The 21,259-nt window shown below is 44.0% G+C and overlaps 1 protein-coding gene and 1 long non-coding RNA gene across 6 annotated transcripts in view; both read left to right on the top strand.

Moving 5' to 3' along the window:
- mre11a (MRE11 homolog A, double strand break repair nuclease) overlaps positions 1-12,742 on the top strand; it is a 66,305-nt gene extending 53,563 nt beyond the window's left edge. For all 5 annotated transcript variants that reach the window (XM_067986352.1, XM_067986353.1, XM_067986355.1 and 2 more), the window contains 3 exons: positions 4,306-4,373; positions 5,930-6,020; positions 12,374-12,742. In XM_067986352.1, the coding sequence (XP_067842453.1) occupies positions 4,306-4,373; positions 5,930-6,020; positions 12,374-12,427 (213 nt within the window). In that variant the 3' untranslated portion in view covers positions 12,428-12,742. The remainder of the gene's footprint in view (positions 1-4,305; positions 4,374-5,929; positions 6,021-12,373) is intronic.
- Positions 12,743-16,423: 3,681 nt separating this feature from the next.
- Positions 16,424-20,195, top strand: LOC137322535 (uncharacterized). Its single transcript, XR_010963160.1, has 3 exons — positions 16,424-16,536; positions 18,106-18,479; positions 18,692-20,195. It is a non-coding gene; the product is annotated as an uncharacterized lncRNA (long non-coding RNA).
- The last annotated feature ends 1,064 nt before the right edge of the window (positions 20,196-21,259 follow it).

Below are 21,259 nucleotides of genomic sequence, written 5' to 3'. Positions count from 1 at the left end.
GCTCAGCTTCATGGACCTCTCCGAGGAGCAGTGCATACGGAGGCTCAGAGTCAATCGCCAGGTAGTCGCCGACATCTGCAGCCTCCTTAACGACGAGCTGCTCACTGATGGACCAAGCAGCATCTTCTTACCTGTCGCCGTCAAAGTCACCACTGCCCTCAACTTCTTCGCATCCGGTTCCTTCCAGGGTGCCACCGGGGACATCACCGGGGTCTGTCAGTCCTCTGCACACAAGTGCATAAGGCAGGTCACCGATGGGTTGTTCCGCAGGGCCTCCCACTACATCAACTTCGCCATGGACGAGCGCAGCCAGATGGAGAGGGCGGTTGGATTCCATGCCATGGCCGGCTTCCCACGGGTGCAGGGTGTAATCGACTGCACCCACATCGCAATACGGGCACCTCCGCATGAGCCAGGGCTGTTCATCAACAGGAAGGGGTATCACTCCATGAACGCCCAGCTCATCTGTGACCACCGCCAGAGATTCCTACACGTGTGCGCCAGATACCCCGGCAGCTGCCACGATGCCTTCGTCCTCAGGGAGTCCGCCGTCCCGCCCATCCTGCAGGCACCCAACGCCGGCAACGGCTGGCTCCTCGGCGACAAGGGGTATCCCCTCCACACGTGGCTCATGACACCTCTGAGGAACCCCATCACCGAGCCGGAGCGTCGGTACAATGACAGCCACACTGCTACCAGGTCTACAATTGAGCAGACCATAGGGCTTCTCAAGATGCGCTTCAGGTGCCTTGATCGTTCTGGGGGAGCGCTCCAATACACACCATTCAGAGTGGGACGAATCATAGTTGTCTGCTGTGCCCTGCACAACATGGCCCAACAGAGAGGGGTGCCGCTGGAGGAGGCCCCATCCACACCCGCCACCCACATTGAGGAAGGCGAGGGCGAGGAGGAGGAGGAGGAGGCGGAGGAGGAGGACGCGCCCGAGGATGTTGGACGACCCATGCGCCGAGCCGCGACTCACCGGGATGGTCGCCGGGCCAGGGACGCACTCATACGTCAACGGTTCTCCTAGAGTCAGACACTGCGAGGCGCTCGCATCTCCTCACCTGCACATGCGAGCGGCCATACCAGCCCCCTCCACTGAAGAGTGCTGCCAGTAATCCTGCACCCACAGCAGTGTGCCCAATGGGTGGCAGCAGGTGTTTGCCGTCATGATGGCCTCCACGGAACGCAACTACTGCACAAGCCGCGGAAGAATGGACGAGAGGTGGCAGGAGTGGTGAGAATAGACTATTTAATATGTGGAATGTGACATCATTTAAGAAACAAAGTACAAAATAATAAACACCCTGGTGTATTCCCTTTGTGATTATAAGGCCTTTGGAATTCTTCTCCGGGAACCCCTACGTGGTGCTACCCCTGTGGCTCCAGCAGAGGTAGTGGCAGGTTGCTCGTCTTCTTGCCTTGACCGGGTAGATGCTTTTGGCGGACGGCCCCTGGGTTTCGGTGCCCGTGAGGGCACCTCCACAGACTGCTCCTCCTGCACCGGGGCAGGGGCAGACTCGGCCACCTGGAGAGGAGGCACCATTGCGGGTGGTGGTTGAGAGGTGGGCGACGGGTGGGACGTGGGGACGCCTTGAGAGGCGTCCCCGCTTCCATGTCCCCGGTCACCATCATCCCTCTCTTGGCCTCGGCCCACATCACCCCTTCCACCCTGCTGGACGGCAGTTTGGATGGCATGTGTGAGGCCTTGCAAGGCCACCCCTAGTGTATCCCTCAGCCTGTTGGTGGCGTCGGAATGTTGCTCACCCTGAATCCGTACCGACGTTGTGAGGGCCTGCAAGGACTCGAAGTGGAGCTGTGCGTGACGCTCGAGGGAGGCCAGCCTGTCCTCCACCGCAGACAGTCCCGCACCTACCCGCGACACTGTCGCCGGTACCCTCCTGTGCCTGCGCCACCAATGCCCACATGCAGGAGGTGGACTCCTCCATCGCCTGCGCTATTGTGGACAATGCGCGCGGCACCTCTGCCAGCACCTCAGCAATTAGCTGGTGGCCCTCGACGACTCTCCTTTTCTCTGGTGGCCCCCTGGGTTCAGCATCTGGGTCCGGCTGAGCAGAGCCTGGAGATGAGTGCTCCCTCCGTCGCGGACCCTCCGCGGCTGCCCCTGCCACCAGGGTCTGCTCATGCTCACTCGTGCGCAGTGACTCACCAAGTGCTACCCCAACTAGTTGGCGAGGGGGACCCACCGAGGTGCGTGTCTCTGCGCTGGTGGATGGTTGGCTCTGATGTGACGATGCACCCTCAGAGACCGCCATGTCCTCTGAGGAATCGCCCTCCATGCTCGCTTGATCCAAAGACGCACCTGCAAGAGAACAGAGGGCACTTTGAGGCATGTGGACCAACTTGACAGTGCGCCTGATGGCAGGTGATGATACGGTCACTCGCGATCATGGGTGTTGAGTGTCAGCTTTCCCTTACCGGCCGTTTCGGCAGCGACACACTCGCCATCGGCCACCGACAGGCAATGTCGCGTGCGGGCGAGGTCGAGCGCCTCCACCTCTGCGTCGGTGAGCTCCACCACTTGCGGCGGCCCACCTCCGGTGCGTGCCCTTTCGCGGTTGTTCTTGCTCCTCTTCTCCTGTGAAGGCAAAACACAGATGTGTGAGTGGGTGCGTCTTGTATCGTGAGACGCATCGAGCATCGGTGTGGTTGGGTTGAGCGTGGCGCGGAACGGATGGGAGGAAGTGTGGGCCACGTGCCCATCCCATTGCATGGGGATTGGGGTGTGTGGTAGTGTTCGGGTGGGGTCAGGGACGGTGGGTACTTGCGTGCACGGCGAGGATGGTGAATGAGTGGCTGTGATGATTGCTGATGGAGCGCAGTGGTGGCTGTGCAGGAGGGGGTTGTGATCTGCTTGGCGTGATGGTGGGGACGGGATGTGGGAGGGTGCGTTGGTGTACTCACCTTGCCAGACCTAGTCAGGTCATTGAAGCGCTTGCGGCACTGCTCCCAAGTCCTTGGGGTGTTGCCCCTGCTGCTCACCTCCGCCGCCACCTCTGCCCATGCCTTCCTGGTTGCGGCGGCAGGGAACTTGCGCCCATCCTCAGGGAAGAGTGTTTCCCTCCTCCTCCTCACGCCCTCCAGCATCAGCTGCAGTGCCAGATCTGAAAAATGGGGCGCAGCCTTTCCCCTTGGTTGAGCCATTCTCCCAGACCTCTTGCTTGCAGCAGGAGGGGCTTTGGGAGACTGCCCCTTTAACTGGAGCTCCTACATCGCGTCGACGGTACTGCGCATGCGCAGCCGGCCGGCTCGCAGCTGGGGAGCGCAGAACCCGGAAGCAGGCCTTAATGGGTCCAATTATCCCGCGATCGCGTGGGGGACGCACACAATTACCCGTCCGCGTTTTCGACGCTCCCGGAGGACCACCCGCTGGGAACCCGCAGGCCTGCTAAATTCGAGCCCTTGGTCCCTGCCACAAACTTTGTTCCCTAGCCACTGACTCCATCCCTCTCCCTTGGTGTCCTATTTGACTGAGATAAGCTTCTGACCACATATCCGCTCCATCACCAAAACCGCCTACTTCCACCTCTGTAACATCGTCCGTCTCCGCCCCTGCCTTAGCTCATCTGTTGCTGAAACCTTCGTCCATGCCTTTGTTACCTCTAGGCTTGACTATTCCAATGCTCTCCTGGCTGGCTTCCCATCTTCCACCCTCCATAAACTTGAGCTCCTCCAAAACTCTGCTGCCTGTATCCTAACTTGCACCAAGTCCCGTTCACCCATCACCCCTGTGCTCACTGAACCACGTTAACTCCCGGTCCGGGAAAGCCTCAATTTTAAAATTCTCATCCTTGTTTTCAAATCCCTCCATGGCCTCGCCCCTCCCGATCTCTGTAACCTCCTCCAGCCCTACAACCGTCCAATATCTCTATGCTCCTCCAATTCTTGCCTCTTGCACATCCCTGATTTTGATCGCTCCACCACTGGCAGCCATTCCTTCAGCTGCCTACGCGCTAAGCTCTGGAATTCCCTCCCTAAATTTCTCCACTTCTCTATCCCTCTCTCCTCCTCCTTTTAAGACACTCCTTAAAACCTACCTCTTTGACCAAACTTTTGGTCACCTGTCCTAATATTTCCTTATGTGGCTGTGTCAAATTTTGTTTAATAACGCTCCTGTAAAGCGCCTTGGGATGTTTTGCTACATTAAAGACGCTATATAAGTGCAAGTTATTGTTGTATAACACAATAATAGTTTAATATTTTTTAAAAGAAATGTACTTTCAGGCTTTTTTAAACTTATGGGCATGTGTTAAATATATTTAAGAATTTTGTATATTACAGGTTATAATTAGTGATGATTCTGATTTGGAAGAAACTTCTTTTTCCAGTTCTTCAAAACCAAATCAGAGGTATGTAAGTTTTTTAAATTGTCATACAAAATAGCAACAACACACAGCAGTAACCAAGCTGTAATTGGTAAATGGATAACATTGGGAGACTCAGAGGTACAGTGAAATGGAGCACTGCCCTGTAACTTGTGGGTCCTGGGGACCCTGATTTTCATAGTACTATCTTAATACTCTTTAAAATGTCACCATATGTTATACATCCTTTTATATTATATTAAGAATCATGTATGCATCTTACATTTATGAGTAAATGAAAACTCTACCGACATGCATGCCAATAAATAGATACTCACAAAGCTTTGTTGAGGAATAACTTTCAATTTACTTTACCTATGATTTTTACCAGTAATCTTAATGCCTCATTCCTGCCCTTGAAAGGATATTTTATAAATGTATCATACCTTCTGTTTTGAAGCAATAAGTAATAATTGTATAAGATTAATTGAATAAATTGTTGCAAGGCTTTAAAAATTGCTGGAAAGCCGTGTATAAATTTGGAATGGTGCTGCTTAGGTCTGGCTTCATTATATGTGAAATGTTATAAATTTTAAAAAATGCAGATGCTGTAAATCTTGAAACCAAACTACACAATGCTAGAAATACTCAGTAGTTCAATCAGCATATGTGGACAGAACAGTTAAGTTAATGTGAAATGTGTTTCCTGTAAAAGTTGCACTTGTCTACAAAAATGTTATTTTGAACACATTAATCATTTCTTGTAATGTTCATTTCCTAAACTATATAATGAAAATAATCACCTACCAGATCTATAGGGAAAATATATCAATGAATACTGGATACTTTCTAGCTGATTTGGAATACAAAAATAATTTTCACAAATATTTTCATGTTTGTGTCATTTAATTGCAGCTTATTTCTTACTAAAGATGTTTTTTGAATACTGATTTTCTTTCATGGTTTCCAAAATAGTATAATACATTCACCAAATTTTTATAAATTTATTAAACTGAATATTGAAAAAGTAGCACAACGTTTGGAAACATGTTAAAAAAGGGTTTTTCCCACTTCGACTGGGGTTTTGTTCATTAAATGTATTATTTTGACTTGATATTTACACTCTTGATACATAGAAAAGTATTACTATATATTTTTTAAGGCTACAAACCTATGAACGTGTTGTTTGAAGGGTCCTCTCCACAATGCCGCTATGTGCTACCCAGTGGAGTGACAGGTTATGAGTCTGCTCCTGATTTCAATCGTGGCACAATAGGCGATTGGAGGCAAGGGACTCCCAGCGGCAATGGAGTTGCGGGGAAATAATAGAATCAATTGTTCTGTTAAATAACTCTATTTTATTAAGACTCTTTCACTTGCTATACGGAAGCTGGGATAACCTTGCCTCCGAATAGCAATTCCTTGACGCCTTTTGCGAGACCCGCAGGCAAATGGTACTGGGGCCACTTTATCAGTACCACTGCTTTAAATGAAAAGAATATTAAATAAATATATATGTTGCAAAACAGCCCCTTTTGAATTTCAAATGAATGGAAAGTGATTCTAGTTGTTGATTTTGTGATCTTATTTAATTTGAAAAGGACTTCAAGCATATCAGGATCTTTCAGTAAAAGAGGTTCACAAAGCCAGATGTCTAAAGGAATACATTTTGAAGATGATGATGATGATGAGGTAATTTCTAATTTTCTTCCTGTTTATTGTTTAATGAGTGTTCCTACAGCGAAAAAGACATATCTAGTCACAGTTATTGCTAAACACAAATAACAACCTGCTGAAGAATCAATAAAAGCATATGGCATTTTATCATTATCTCAGGACGTCCCACAGTGCTTCAAACCAATGAATTACTTTTGAAGTGCAGTCACTGTTGCAGTTGCTGCCTTTTGAATCAGATATTAAACTGAGGCCCTGTTACATGCCTGATCAGGTGGATGTAAAGGAAACCGTGCCAATATCAGAAGAAGAGCAGTGAGTTCCCCTGGTGCTCTGGCCAACATCTGTCCCTCAACCAACACCAAATCAGATTAACTGGTAATTCATCTTATTTGCTGTTTATGGGACTTTACTGTGTGCAAATTGACAGGAATTATTAACATGGGACACTCTTTCTGGGCTGTATTGCAGGAAGCCACCTGTGCAGGCAGTGGAATGGTCTGTCTTGGATCTAACCGTTGTGCGGTTTGGTCTCCAGCTACTATTCTGCCCACAAAGGTTTAAAAAAAAACGGATGTTTCTGCCAATAGCTGCAGCTCAAGAGGTGAAAGCTGCTATGGCTCAGTCCAAGGTCCTTGAAATGCTCGTAGTCAATGACTTCTAGCAACTTGGACCAGAGAGGGCCCAGCAGCTGTCAGGACAGTGAGACCCAGCTGGCTTTCTGGCACAAGGGCGGGCATTGATTCAGGGTGGTGAGGGTGTGGACATGCTGTCAACCTGCAAGATGGCAGCATGTTCCCTTCCCGTTGCATGACTGTTGTGGGGCTGGGACTCAGCACTGCCATTAATCTGTAGGAGAGCAGACTTCAGGAAATCTGTGAAACTAGAAGCCCCTATCCATTTGCCCTCTCAGCCTGTCTAAGGCAGAGGAGATGGTGGAACCCAGAGGCTGTTTAGCCCTGGTATAAGTATGCCTGAGAGATGCTATTACTGATGCCAGAGACTCTTGCAGGTAGGGCCCAGCTGCAGTGTCCATTGAGGTTACCACACAATTTTTATGCATCTCCCGTTACTGTTGGCTCTCTAGTTGAAAATTCCGTGTCCCTCTCTGCTGCTGATTCAGCCGCTTTCACAGCAGAGATAGAATTCCATTGGTTAAGTGATTGAGACAAGCTTATGGTAGCATTTACAGGTGACAAAAACTGACCATATGCTTGCCTCTAAAAATTTAAAATGCATACATGATGTTTATCCACATATACATTCTGCTACAACCCTGGTTTTTCCATCTACCTCCTACTTGCTTTGTATACATCTTTCCTGTGCCTTTTTGTTGCATTCCTTAACTGTTTATGCCCATTTATTATTTGAATGCCGTAATGTATGTTCTTACTTTCTCTTGGAAAAAATTCTGAAGGACAAAATTAGTCTCCACTTGGAGAAGCAAGGATTAATCAGGGATAGTCAACATGGCTTTGTCAAGGGAAGATCATGTCTGACTAATTTGATTGAATTTTTTGAGGGGGTGACTAGGCGTGTGGATGAGGGTAACGCAGTGGATGTGGTATACATGGATTTCAGTAAGGCCTTCGATAAAGTCCCCCACAGGAGACTGGTCAAGAAGGTACGAGCCCATGGAATCCAGGGTGCCTTGGCACTTTGGATACAAAACTGGCTTAGTGGCAGAAGGCAGAGGGTGATGGTCGAAGGTTGTTTTTGTGACTGGAAGCCTGTGGCCAGTGGGGTACCACAGGGATCGGTGCTGGGTCCCTTGCTGTTTGTGGTCTACATTAATGACTTGGATATGAATGTAAAAGGTATGATCAGTAAGTTCGCTGATGATACAAAAATTGGTAGGGTGGTAAATAGCGAGGAGGATAGCCTCAGTCTGCAGGACGATATAGATGGGTTGGTCAGATGGGCGGAACAGTGGCAAATGGAATTTAACCCGGAAAAGTGCAAGGTGATGCACTTTGGAGGGACTAACAAGGCAAGGGAATACACAATGTATGGGAGGACCCTAGGCAAGACAGAGGGTCAGAGGGATCTTGGTGTGCAAGTTCACAGATCCCTGAAGGCGGCGGAACAGGTAGATAAGGTGGTAAAGAAGGCATATGGGATACTTGCCTTTATTAGCCGAGGCATAGACTATAAGAGCAAGGAGGTTATGATGGAGCTGTTTAAAACACTGGTTAGGCCACAGCTGGAGTACTGTGTGCAGTTCTGGTCGCCACACTACAGGAAGGATGTGATCGCTTTGGAGAGGGTGCAGAGGAGATTCACCAGGATGTTACCAGGGCTGGAGCGCTTCAGCTATGAAGAGAGACTGGGAAGATTGGGTTTGTTTTCCTTGGAGCAGAGGAGGGTGAGGGGGGACATGATTGAGGTGTACAAAATTATGAGGGGCACAGATAGGATGGATACTAAGGAGCTTTTTCCCTTCGTTGAGGGTTCTATAACAAGGGGACATAGATTCAAGGTAAAAGGCGGGAGGTTTAGAGGGGATTTGAGAAAGAACTTTTTCACCCAGAGGGTGGTTGGAGTCTGGAACTCACTGTCTGAAAGGGTTGTAGAGGCAGGAACCCTCACAACATTCAAGAAGCATTTGGATGAGCACTTGAAATGCCATAGCATACAAGGCTACGGACCAAATGCTGGAATATGGGATTAGAGTAGACAGGGCTGATGGCCGGCGCGGACACGATGGGCCGAAGGGCCTCTATCCGTGCTGTATAACTCTATGACTCTATGACTCTTTCTTTTGACTGCCTCACTGACTTGACCTTTTATATATTGTAATTTCCATTAATTTTTAACTCTTGCCAGTTGTTTTTAAAAACATGTGCAGGCCATTTAAACCATTAACTGTCCCTCTGTGATAGGAGTTAACATCTTTAACTGTTGACTATTACCTGTTGTTCTCTCTCCCTCTCCTCCCCCAGCCCGGCCAGTTTGAAAAATAAATACCCCGCTTAATAGGACTGAGTTCCATCTTTGAGTCTACACTGGGGACGTTATGGTAGTGCCTTCACATTTCAGATGCTGATGGACCTGCTGTGTATTTCCAGCATTTTCGGCTTATCTTTTTACTTCATGTTTTGAGTGGCCTGGCCACATTTCCCACACCTGATTTTAATTGTATTGTTCAGTTGCTGTGCTCTCAGGAACGGTTGTAAACATAGTTTTATGCAGCAAGGGAATAGTGTAGTTGGGTATGAATTTCCCTTCAGCATATGAATATGGAATGAGATGACTGACTGATTTTGTTACATTAATAGAGTAGCAGCAGCTACTTGACGATGGTGGCTATTAATGCAAATTTTAGCACCAATCCTGTAATTTATTGCTACTTATGGATATTAGTTCAGTTTCTACACAGCAGTGTTAAACAAGACTTGTAAAGTTTTTTAAGGACCAAGCTTTGATAAACTGAACCTAAATTGTACTTAACAATAGGCAAAACCAGATTATCAAATCAATATATGGAAAGCCTAATGTTACCTTGGCATAAGACGCATCAGTGTAATGATACATTGAAATCTGAAAGGGCATTTTTGTATTTGTGCAATTGTTTTACAGTTATAGCATGCTACAGTACATACAGCAGAATTAATTTTGATTGTACTTTTCAATTGCTGTGCCCACAGCAACTGATTTAAAAGTAATTTTATGGAACATGGGAATAGGGTAGTTGAGCATGAATTTCCCTCTGGCATATGAATATGGAATGAGATGACTGACTGACTCATCTTGTCACATTAGTAGAGAATAGCAGCTCCTTAATGATGGTGACAATTAATACTAATTTTAGCACCTATCCTGTAATTGTCAAGAGTCAAGGCTGTCTGTGACTTATCTTGCACTGTTCTGCCTTGGTATTGATTCTTTTAAATCTGATCACTGCAGTTATACTTTAAAGGTGCATTGCAAAGTGGGTAGGTAAAAAAAATAAGCTGCCTATAGTCATATATTTGTATCGTAGTTGCTTGTACCTGTTCACTATATTTGAAACTGATTGGGACTAGGAAAACATTAGATCTTGTTGTATGAGGAATCAGCTGTTTACACTTAACTGTACATTTAGACTTAATGTTGACGAATTAATTTGGCACAGTGCAAACAACAAATTGCCTTAAGAAAAACCTCTGAGATTAGTGGTTAGAGCTGACCGTCTATTCAGCCTTTTAAAATGTGTGATTGAGGCACTGAATGTATCAGCAAATGTATGTGGTGATTTTCATTAGTTTTCAACTAGGCCAGCGGGGGAGGGGAAAAAATGTGCATCACTTGACACCAATTATCTCTTATCACTGTCAGAACTAGGGCCAGGAGCAATAAAGACTCTGAATATAATGGGAAGGTCTAAAAATTTGTCCGCCCTCTCAATTAAGGATCGTTATGTAGAAATGAACAGCTGTCATGGATGAGTAATAACAGTGCTGGGAATAAGGTGGAAAACCGTTTACTTTTTGACAAAATGAACATGACATCTTCACGTTTTCCAGTCTAAAATGTCTTAGTGCTGATGTTACAAGGCCCCTCTGGTGTTGCTGGGTTTCACAGGGCAGTGGGCTCCAAATGTCCCTGCATCAACTGCCTGGCCATTCCCAAACATTTGGCCTAGAAACGCGATTGCACCTGAAAACGGGTACGCAGGGGCAGGGTGCATGCTGTACGCACCTGTTAATGTGGTCCCAATGAACTCGTTAAATTGGTGCTGGGGCCTCAAATACAATGATTCAAATATGCAGCCAGCGCTACCTGTGCTATTCATTGGCTGCACGCCTGTTTGTGGGGAGCAGAAAATCGGGCTTCACTGATGCCATTTAAAGGCAGCCAACGCCTCTTAAAGGGCAGGTGCACTCTGGCTGTAGACAACAAGGAAACTTGATAAATGGCCCGAAGAGGTCCAGACAGGGCACCAAGGTTCTCTAATGCCACGTTGGAGGCCTCGGTTCAGGCGGAGGGAGATGCTGTTTCTTCCCCCCCCCCCCCCCCCCCCCACCCCCCCCGCGCCCCCTTACCGGGGGCAGAAAGCCCTCCAGGCGATGCCACTTCAATGAAGTACTGAGGGAATGCTACATTGTTGGTGATGCTGGGGTTGATTTTCACTTTTTTGGCAGGGGCATAAAATGGAGTAGTTTGTACACTGGCTCATTGGACAACCTGCCTGATTTTCCTTTCCATTGACTTCTAGTCCCACTCCAGATACTGGGACGTATAATCTAAGCTGACCTTTCAGTCCAGCACTGAAGGAGTGCTGCAATGTCAGAGATGCCGTTTTTGGATGAGACATTAAACAGAATCCCTTTCTGCCCTGTCAGATAGACATAAATGAACCCACGGCACTATTTGAAGAAGAGCAGGGAGTTCTTCGAGTGTCCTGGCCAACATTTATCCCTCAACCAACATAATTTAAAAAAAAAGATTATCTGGTTATTTATCTCGATGCTTTTGTTGGACCTTGATGTGTGCAAATTGGTTGCCGTGGTTTACCTACATAAGAACAATAACTGCACTTCAGAAGTACTTTGTTGGTTGTGAAGCACTTTGGGACATCCTCAGAATGTGATAGGCGCTATATAAATGCAAGTTCTTTCTTTCTGCCTTCTTTAATATCTTCTTCAAAATCCACCTCTTAGACCTAGCTCTTGGTAATCCCTTCTAATCTATCCTCCTTTAGCTCGGCATTTGTTTTCCTCGCTCCTCTGAAGAGTCTTGGAACATTTTTCTACATCAAAACATGCTATATAAATGTAAAACATGTTGTAGCTAATGAATTGAGTTATGGCAAGTAATAATGAAAGGAACTATTATTTGTTCTAAGCTGTATGAAGAAGATAGCATTCATAAATTGATGCAATTAATTTCAGTCCATTCATCAAATTTATGTATTATAATTGGAAGTTCTTGGAACTAACCAACAAGTGTCTGAAATAGATGATTTATACATTTTGCTGTGTTATACTGCTCGAGTATGTTTGGAAATTTACATCTGTAGTTAACTCGCTATTGATTGAACTCTGAGTTAACTAATACAACAATTTTAGCATAAGGACACCTTTGCATCTCAGTGCACTTGTCTTTTCCTCGCTAACTACACAGTAATACATTATTTTGAAGCACTTTCAGTTTTTCCAAGAAATGATGTTGCATCTTGTGTACCTTCTGCTCTTTCAATGTACAATGTATATGTTTAAGGGTTTAATAACCTATTAAAATAAACAGGTCTTTAATAAATATAATACAATCTGATTTAATTTTAGTTTCTGGATATTGATGATATGGTGTTAACTGATCTGAAACTCTGGATAGTCTCACTTTTTGAAAGATTTGTGCTAATTGTATCAATGCTTTTTATTTGTTCCCAGGATGACTATGATCCCTTTAAAAGTTCTGCAACCTTGAGAAGAAACCGAAGATAACTCTCGTCAAGCCCTCATAATATGCTGATGTTTTACATTCTGGATGTTTTAGTTCAACCATTTGATTCAGTTTCAATTTTGTTGTGATCATAGTTAACCAACTGTAAAAGAACTATCCTAACTGAATCATCTGTCCATTATATGTGGATACTTGTCAGTGGTGGATGTGAGTACTTTTATCTTGTTTATGTGAAATATGTACAATACCTGTATCCCGTTTTAATAATCTTTTTTTATAGCCCATGTGAATCATATTAAAAAAAAAAATGTGCTGTACTCTTAGAAAACCACAACATGATGCCTCTAAAACTGCCACTCTTGTTGCCTTGGAATTTTTCTTAAAACCTGTGTAGAATATTCTTTCAGTTTAAAAAAAAATCTTGTCAAATATCCTTGGTTCTGCAATGAGTCAAAAAAGGGTTACCCTAATGTAAAATGTTGCTGCAATAAAAAAAACTTGACTGTTGAGATTTATGTATGTGTATTTTAGACATGTCTTTCTCAATGCCATGTATTAAATACACGTACATATCTATAGCCCCTTTTTAAAAAAAACTGATGTCCATCATGTGTGAAATTGAGACTTTCATAAGCATGTATCAGTTTAGTTTAAAACTTATTGCATAAAGTAGAACTTAAAGATTTTCAGCACGCGAGACTACTTGTTTAAGAAGAAAATGAATATTAAAATGTGAGCAGTGTTACTGTTTCAGTGTTTAACTATTAATCGGTTGAAAATCAGCTTGAATATACATTAGAAATCCTTGTGTATTAGAATCATAGAATGATACAGCACAGAAGGAGGCCTTTCGGCCCATCGTGCCTGTGCCGACTCTTTAAAAAGAGTTATCCAATTAGTCCCACTCCCCTGCTCTTTCCCCATAGCCCTGCGAATTTTTCCCCTTCAAATATTTATCTAATTCCCTTTTGAAAGTTATTATTGAATCTGCTTCCATCACCCTTTTAGGCAGTGCATTCCAGATCATAACAACTCATTGTGTAAACATTTTCCTCATGTCGCTGTTAATGCTCTTTTTTTTTGTTCAAAAGAAACACTCTATTTATCTTTACATAAAAACATTCTTAACTCTGATAGTCTCATAATTAAGAAATGCCATGTTTATAAATAAATTTTCTGGAAAGACCTTTGCAATTAAATGAATGGGGTGAATACTGACACTATCGCCAGGCCGATGACACACATGACGCTGCTCAGTTGCGCAAGCCCGGCCCGAGCATTGAGGTTTTCTACATGGCTGTCAGTCTACAGCCTGACTGCATCAACTTACACTTCTTCATTAATTGTATTATTATCTTCCCACTTCCTGGGTGATGCAACTACAAATCTTGTTAATTACACCGGGTGATGTCACTAAAGGCACTGTGCTCCTTTTTAAACAATGTTTCCATCTCATGACATGATACTGTCATTCAGTGGGACTGCTAAGGTCTGACTCTGAAAGGTTGAAGTGTAAAATCCAGCTTAAATGTTAGATGAATTGTGACACGTCTCCTCAAGTTCTTCAGTTGACTTATGAAATCTGGAGCAGCCACTGCAAACTTTTAGTTGGCTTATGTTTTGCTGATTTTCATGCCTCAATGGAGCTAATCACAAGTGTTAAATCCTTGGTCAAAAGCAAAATGCTGCAGATGCTGGAAATCTGAAATAAAAACAGAAAATGCTGCAAATACTCAGCAGGTCAGGCAGCATCTGTGGAGAAAGGAAAAAAAAAGTTAACATTTCAGGTAAATGATCTGCTCTCTTAACTTACCAAATACAAAACAACATTTTCTCACTTTTTTAAAAAAGGTTGAAAAATAACGAGCTGAATTCTCTAACTTCTATTGATTTTAAATGCTAAAGTAATAGCAATTCCAATAAAACTTCAGATAATTATAGAAGGACTCCATTTCATCTTCAGGTGTAAGGTAGTTCTAATTTGGGTTTGCACTGCTTTAAGATCAACCTGAATGTCAAATACAAATAGTACAACATTTTCTGTTTTAAGATCGTTTTATGTAACCACAACTCCAGATGTAAATTCAGATGGGTCTAGGGATGACACCGCTGGCAGAGGAAAATGGCATGCAAGTCAAATTTAAAGGGATGGGTATATTTAAAGGTGAGTGTCACAATTGGGAGGGAGAAACAAAAATTCAAACAACTTCTGGAAGAGGATTAAAAGATAATCTCAACCGATCAAAAGCCATTGCTGCAGGGGCAGGTGATTAAGAAGTAGCCAGCCAAGATGTAGGAAAAGGGGCCCCTAAGTTGCAGGTGTGAGTGCAGACAAGTGGCAGTACAGGCCAGCACCCAGCCCCCTCTTTGGCTACTAAATGAGACGCTTACAAGGACGGTTGCCCTCTCTGATACTCCACAGCACCATCCTATAGGTCAGTACTATAGTATGCCTACAAGGAGATAAAATCAAGTTTCAAGCCACTCCAGACCATTAAATTCCCTGTATATGTGAAAGTCCTTTGTTGCATGATAGCCATAAGTGTCCTTATAGCAGATGGTACAGCTTGGCATCTGCCTCTCTGCTGACCCACACCCTGAGAAGACAGGTTCCCATGGTCGTTTGCAGGTAGGCTTGTCAGCTGCTTTGGGTGCTGTTGCAATTTTTGAGGTATTGTCTCACATTTAGTGTCATCAGTCACAATAGTTTGAAATGTTTGTGACCGTGCACAACAATCCCCACCTTTGCTAATTAACATTCCAAACGTCTGGTTTTCACGCTGGCGGCTTATTGTAGAGGATAAAATGTTGAATTTAATCTTACAGAAAAATAAAGTTTAAAAATGTAGTTCAGGTAAACCAGGAAAAATCCAAAACGTTACAGGCACAAATGGGACAGTGAAGAGACTAATATTGGCCCTAGCGTTTTTACATTGGAGTCTAGCCCTTTAAGAAACCAAGTCAGGAGCTGCTCAAAATTGGAGACGTGTAATTACCTTGGACAATAAAATCCAAAAATTTCAATGCTTGCTCCATGGTTTAAATAGCACTAAATTTGTATGCAAATTATATGCAGTTTTGACTTGTGACGCCACAAATTCCGTCCCCGAGCCACCGACTCCATCCCTCTCCCTGGTCATTGTCTGAGGCTGAACCAGACTGTTCGCAACCGTAGCGTCCTATTTGACCCTATTTGAGCTTCGCGCCTTCTACATCCTCTCCATCACCAAGACCGCCTACTTCCACCTCTGTAACATCGCCCGTCTCCGCCCCTGCCTCAGCTCATCCATGCCTTTGTTACCTCTAATCTCGACTATTCCAATGCTCTCCTGGCCGGCCTCCCACCTTGCACCCTCTGTAAATTTGAGCTTATCCAAAACTCTGCTGCATTATCCTAACTCTCACCAAGTCCCTTTCACCCATCACCTCTGTGCTCGCTGACCTACATTGGCTCCCGGTCCCACAATGTCTCGATTTTAAAATTCTCATCCTTGTTTTCAAATCTCTCCATAGCCTCGCCGCTCCCTATCTCTAACTTCCTCCAGCTCTACAACCTTCCAAGATCTCTGCGTTCCTCCAATTCTGGCCTCTTGCACATTCCCGATTTTCTTTGCTCCACCATTGGTGGCAGTGCCATCAGCTGCCTAGGTCCTAAACTCTGGAATTTCCTCCTTAAAACTCCACCTCTACCCCTCTCTCCTTTAAGACGTTCCTTAAAACCTACCTCTTTGACCAAACTTTTGGTTAGCTGTCCTAATATCTCCTTATGTGACATGGTGTCAAATTTTGTTTGATAATCGATCCTGTGAAGCACCTTGAGAAGTTTTACTACGTTTAAAGTGCTATATAAATGCAAGTTGTTGTATGAAAAGAATCTGTTTTAAAAAAAACTTTCTTATGGCCATTGTACTCCAATGAGTTCTAAAAATTATTCTTCAAAAGTTAAAATGTGCTCTTTGTGGTTCACTGAGTAGGCACAAATTATACTGGTATTGGGAGATCATTATTACACTTTTTTCTGCCTCTCACAGGTCAGAGATTGATGCACTACTTTGTTTCCATATAAAAAGGCCTAAATCAATAAGAAAGTCCAAACATCTGGTTGTTGATCTCCCTAAGGAGGCTCATTTTCCCTGCAACACTGAGCCAGGTAGTTTGTTGTTTGCCTACCTAAGAGTGTCCGCATTTCAAAAATGAATTTATCGTTTGCGAAACACTTTGGGACTTCTCAAGCATGTAATGAAGTTTTAAAAATAATGCATGTATTCTAGCACTCCTTTCTCTCTGTCTTCCCCCCACCTCTCTTCCCTTATCTCTCTAATTTCATCTATCTCAGTCTCTCACTCTCCCAATCTCTTTCGCTGCCTTTCTCTTTGACTCTCACTTTCTGTGTCTCACTCTTTAACTGCATAACTCTGTATCTCTGACCTTCTTCACTCTCTCCTTGTCTTTCACTGTCTCTCTTTCTGTCCTTCTATCTCTCACTCTGTTTCACTTCCTTTCTCTAACTCCCTGGCCTAAAATTAGATTGCATCCAAATTGGGGTGTGATCCTGGTGCACTGCACGCTGCGTGTGCCTAGTGACGCTGGTGGCAGGACCACGGGAAATTAATCCGCTGACCTCATTTGTTTATTACTGGTGAGCTGCGGGCACCAGTTGCAGCCCCCAAGACAGCTTGTTGGTCCCGGGAAGAACCAGACACCAGCTGAGGCAGTAAGAACAGTCCAGAAAGGAGGGGTGGCAATCGGGAGGGGGGGCGAATGGCAGCTGGCATCGAGTTTAATGTGGAGCCGGGAAGAGCACTCCCCTAACAAATTTTGGATAGGGAGCCTCAAACAAGTGTTAGGCCCCCTATTTGCATTTGTAAAGGAATGAACATTAGTTTCAAGCATGGGCCCTGGTCGCCTATTCAGGAGCCATTACCAATATGGCGGGTGATGCACTTTGGGAGCGGAATATACACGTGCACACCGCCTGCCGTATTGGACACTTAGGCACCCGTTTTACGCCCATCTCCCTCCCTCCCGTTTTTGTCTTGCTCTGTCGCATTGTGTATGTCTTTATCACTGTCTTACATTCTTTCTCTGTCTCAATTTTTCTCTGCTTTACTATTTCTGGCACCTCTTTCATATTTTGTGTGTTTATCTCTTTTTCTCTCACTCTTTCACTGTCATGATTTCTTTTTTACTTTCTCTCCATTTCTTTTTTTTTACTCTTTGTCTCTTGCTTTCTTTTCGTCTCACTTTTTCTTTCTCTGTCTAGCACTCTTGTTCATCTGTCTGTCTGTCTCTCACTCTGGCTCATTTTATGCGTGTCTCTCTCACTCTTTAACTTTGAGTGTGACTCTTTTTGTTTCTATTTCTCTTTTTCACTGCTCTTTTGTTTACTTTCTCTTTATTCTTTCTAATGCACACAATAGTCTTGTTTCAACTGATGCAGACATTGCAATCTTACTAGCAGTGTGAAAGTTCTATATTTCACTTTCTTTTCACTTTTTAATCCAAAGAAAATCAATAATTTCACAACTTCTGAGTTTTTTCACAGCATATCATCATTTGAATTAAAATAGAAAATGCTTAAACATGTGTGAAGCCAAAATGAAAAGGGAAAATAATTTCATTATTTGGCGTTAAGCAGTAGCGGTACTTTCTGTTATTTATACTTATCTGTCCATTTTGGAGGTAAAATATAAGCAACTTTTTTTTATTCATTCATCAGATGTCGTGGCGCTGGCAAAGCCAGCATTTATTGCCCATCCCTAATTGCCCTTGAGAAGGTGGTGGTGAGCCGCCTTCTTGAACCACTGCAGTCCGTGTGGTGAAAGTTCTCCCACAGTACTGTTAGGAAGGGAGTTCCAGGATGTTGACCCAGCGACGATGAAACAATGCAAGCTTAATGCAGCAATGGATAATAATTCAAATGTAAACATTACCTGAAAAAATGAAAATTTTTACCCCACTGTGTTTGGAAGAAAAGAAGACAGAAGTCCTTTTACAGAATCAACAGCAGTGAACAAATTCTATTGTTGAATTGTGTGCAATTGCCCACACTGCATGTTGCTGAGACTGCAGCATCTACCTGACGCTAATAAGGTGACAGCTTTAGACTAAAATATAAACTTCAAGCCCAGGTTCTTTAGTGAAGATATTTAAAGAAGCAAAAGATAATTCTATGGATAAATTTAATGTTGTAAAATATGTAATTTTTGATGCTTTTGTTTAAAACCTTACTTTAGACATTAGAAAAGGACTTGGACATTTTTTGAGAGATTTAATTGGTTAACTTGACCAATTTTCTCTTCCAGTTTATTGATATGAGTGAATGGGAGCTGTCCTCTGACTGCAGATACCAGGGAAAGACTTTTGCAAGCAGAAATATGGCTGAAACAAGCTCTGAGAGAGCATCAAGGATCTCAGATGCTGCCTTGGAAGTCCTAGTACAGGCAGTGGACAGGAGAGGGGAAATCCTCTTTCCTCCCCACCCCCACCCCCACCCCCACGCTGGGAGCAGGAAACCCTACAGGCATCGACTACCCTGACAATGGGAAGACATCACAGAGTATGTTAATGCCAGGAGACTAGCACCCAGGACATGGCTGTAATGCTGTAAAAAGTTAAATGACCTCACTAGAGTTGTCAAGATCAGAATACTACTCTCTGCTCACATCTCTATCACTTATAGCCTCACTACTCCCAAGACTCCCCTCCCCCTCTTCCCTTCACTATCCTATAATCACAGCACCACATTTCACTATATCTCCTTCTCCTCATACTCACACATTCACCACTATTGCAACCCTCACTTACCCATACCTCACACCTTACACATTGACTATCAGCTATTCTACCATGACAGGCACATTCTCCAAACACCTCACAAGAATCTCACTGATACACTCCTTTCTTGCAGGAGAAGGTTGCACACAACTCAAGGCAGCAGGCTGACACCGGGGTAGGGTAGAAGCTGCCTATACACCCTCTTCCCCCCCCCCCTCGAAGAAAGTGTGCTTGCTATCATGGGCAGGGGCAGAATTGAAGCCATGGTGATTGGCAATGCTGGAGGAGACGTCGCGTAGAGACAGAGTCTTCCCACTTTGTTTCCACATTTTTCACCCTTTGAGGAATATTACTCTGGTTTGGTTTTTGCTGTTAACGTGGAAGCGTAGGATTAGGTATCTGGTGTTCCTAGACCCCTTGCATCCTCATGAAACCTGGGTCAACAATTGAACAGGTTGCCACTTTGCCCCCATTCCTACACCACTCCACTGGAGTGACTTACATAGCCACATAGTCCTGAACCACCCATCTGCCCCCTGAGCTACCCCTTTTGCTCGAAATTGCCCTTCTCCCCCATGTTACATGTGCAAATTTATTTAGGTAACTATGGCATATGAGGGGGATACAATTATTTATCTAGTTCATACATTTTTTAACAAATCCTTCTTTATATAATTTCTATATAATGGTTTATCTCAAATCAGGTAAGCCCTTCAGTAAGATAGCAAAGGAATAAATTTCATACAGATGTACTATACCCTCGTGCTCCAGTATCCCACAAGGTAATTTCAAGTCCTATATATTTAAGCTGCTTTAGAAACATACTCAATTAACTTTCCTGGCCCCATTGTTAATGGCTCCCTCAGTGGAAAGTAAAATTGGGTGGTTTCAATAATGGGCAGAGCGTATAACGTGCGGCCAATCTGTTACTGCCCTTTTGTGCCCCCGCCGAAGTTGAATTTTACCCCAAAGTCTTTATTTTACAGATGCAATTTCATAACCATTAGAAATCTTACAACACCAGGTTATAGTCCAACAGTTTTATTTGAAAATCACAAGCTTTCGGAGGCTTTCTCCTTCGTCTCCTGACGAAGGAGAAAGCCTCCGAAAGCTTGTGATTTTCAAATAAAACTGTTGGACTATAACCTGGTGTTGTAAGATTCCTTACATTTGTCCACCCCAGTCCATCACCGGTATCTCCACATCATAACCATTAGAATGCAGTCTCCTTTATGTACCAGGAGATGGTGCTGTGTGACTGAATTGTAACTTGGTTTAATAAACAAGAATGCAAGTAACAAGATAAAGGACTATTTAAAATTCAAGTTTTGGTTTCTTTTAGATTAATCATATTTTGCATCACCAAACTAAACCATGATTTTCACCGTAACATAATTTGATAGTGTGCACTGTAGTGTGATTGTACAATTGATTGAAGGGTGTGATGGAGGATTTCAATTAACCAGCTGTAGTACAAGCATGATTTTATTAAAACATGCATTTAAAGTTTTGAAGAAAGTGTCCAGCTGAAACGGGTTGGTAGCAGAGTTAAAATAGCTGCCCTGTTCCTGCTCGACTGCTATATTTAGGGGCCTTCCATCTGAATCCAACATAAAAGGGAATCCAAAAGTCTTTTTCAGGCATGTAAACAGTAAATGTGTAGTAAGAGGAGGGGTGGGGCTAATTAGAGACCATAAAGGAGTTCTATTCATGAAAGCAGAGGGCATAGCCAAGGTACTAAATGAGTACTTTGCATCTGTCTTTACCAAGAAGATACTGCCAGAGTATCAGTAAAGGAAAATATAGTTGAGATACTGGATGGGATAAAAATTGATAAAGAGGAGGTACTAGAAAGGCTGGCTGTACTTAAAGTAGATAAATCACCCGGTCCGGATGGGATGCATCCTAGGTTGCTGAGGGAAGTAAGCGTGGAAATTGCAGAGGTACTGGCTATAATCTTCCAAACATCCTTAGATACGGGGGTGGTGCCAGAGGACTGGAGAATTGCAAATATTACACACTTGTTCAAAAAAGGGTGTAAGGATAAACCCAGCAACTATAGGCGAGTCAGTTTAACTTCAGTGGTGGGGAAACTT

The sequence above is a fragment of the Heptranchias perlo genome, chromosome 6 (genome assembly GCF_035084215.1).
Source record: "Heptranchias perlo isolate sHepPer1 chromosome 6, sHepPer1.hap1, whole genome shotgun sequence".
Taxonomy (NCBI): domain Eukaryota; kingdom Metazoa; phylum Chordata; class Chondrichthyes; order Hexanchiformes; family Hexanchidae; genus Heptranchias; species Heptranchias perlo.
Note: the sequence above shows the minus strand (reverse complement) of the source record. Positions and strands in the feature narration are given on the sequence as shown.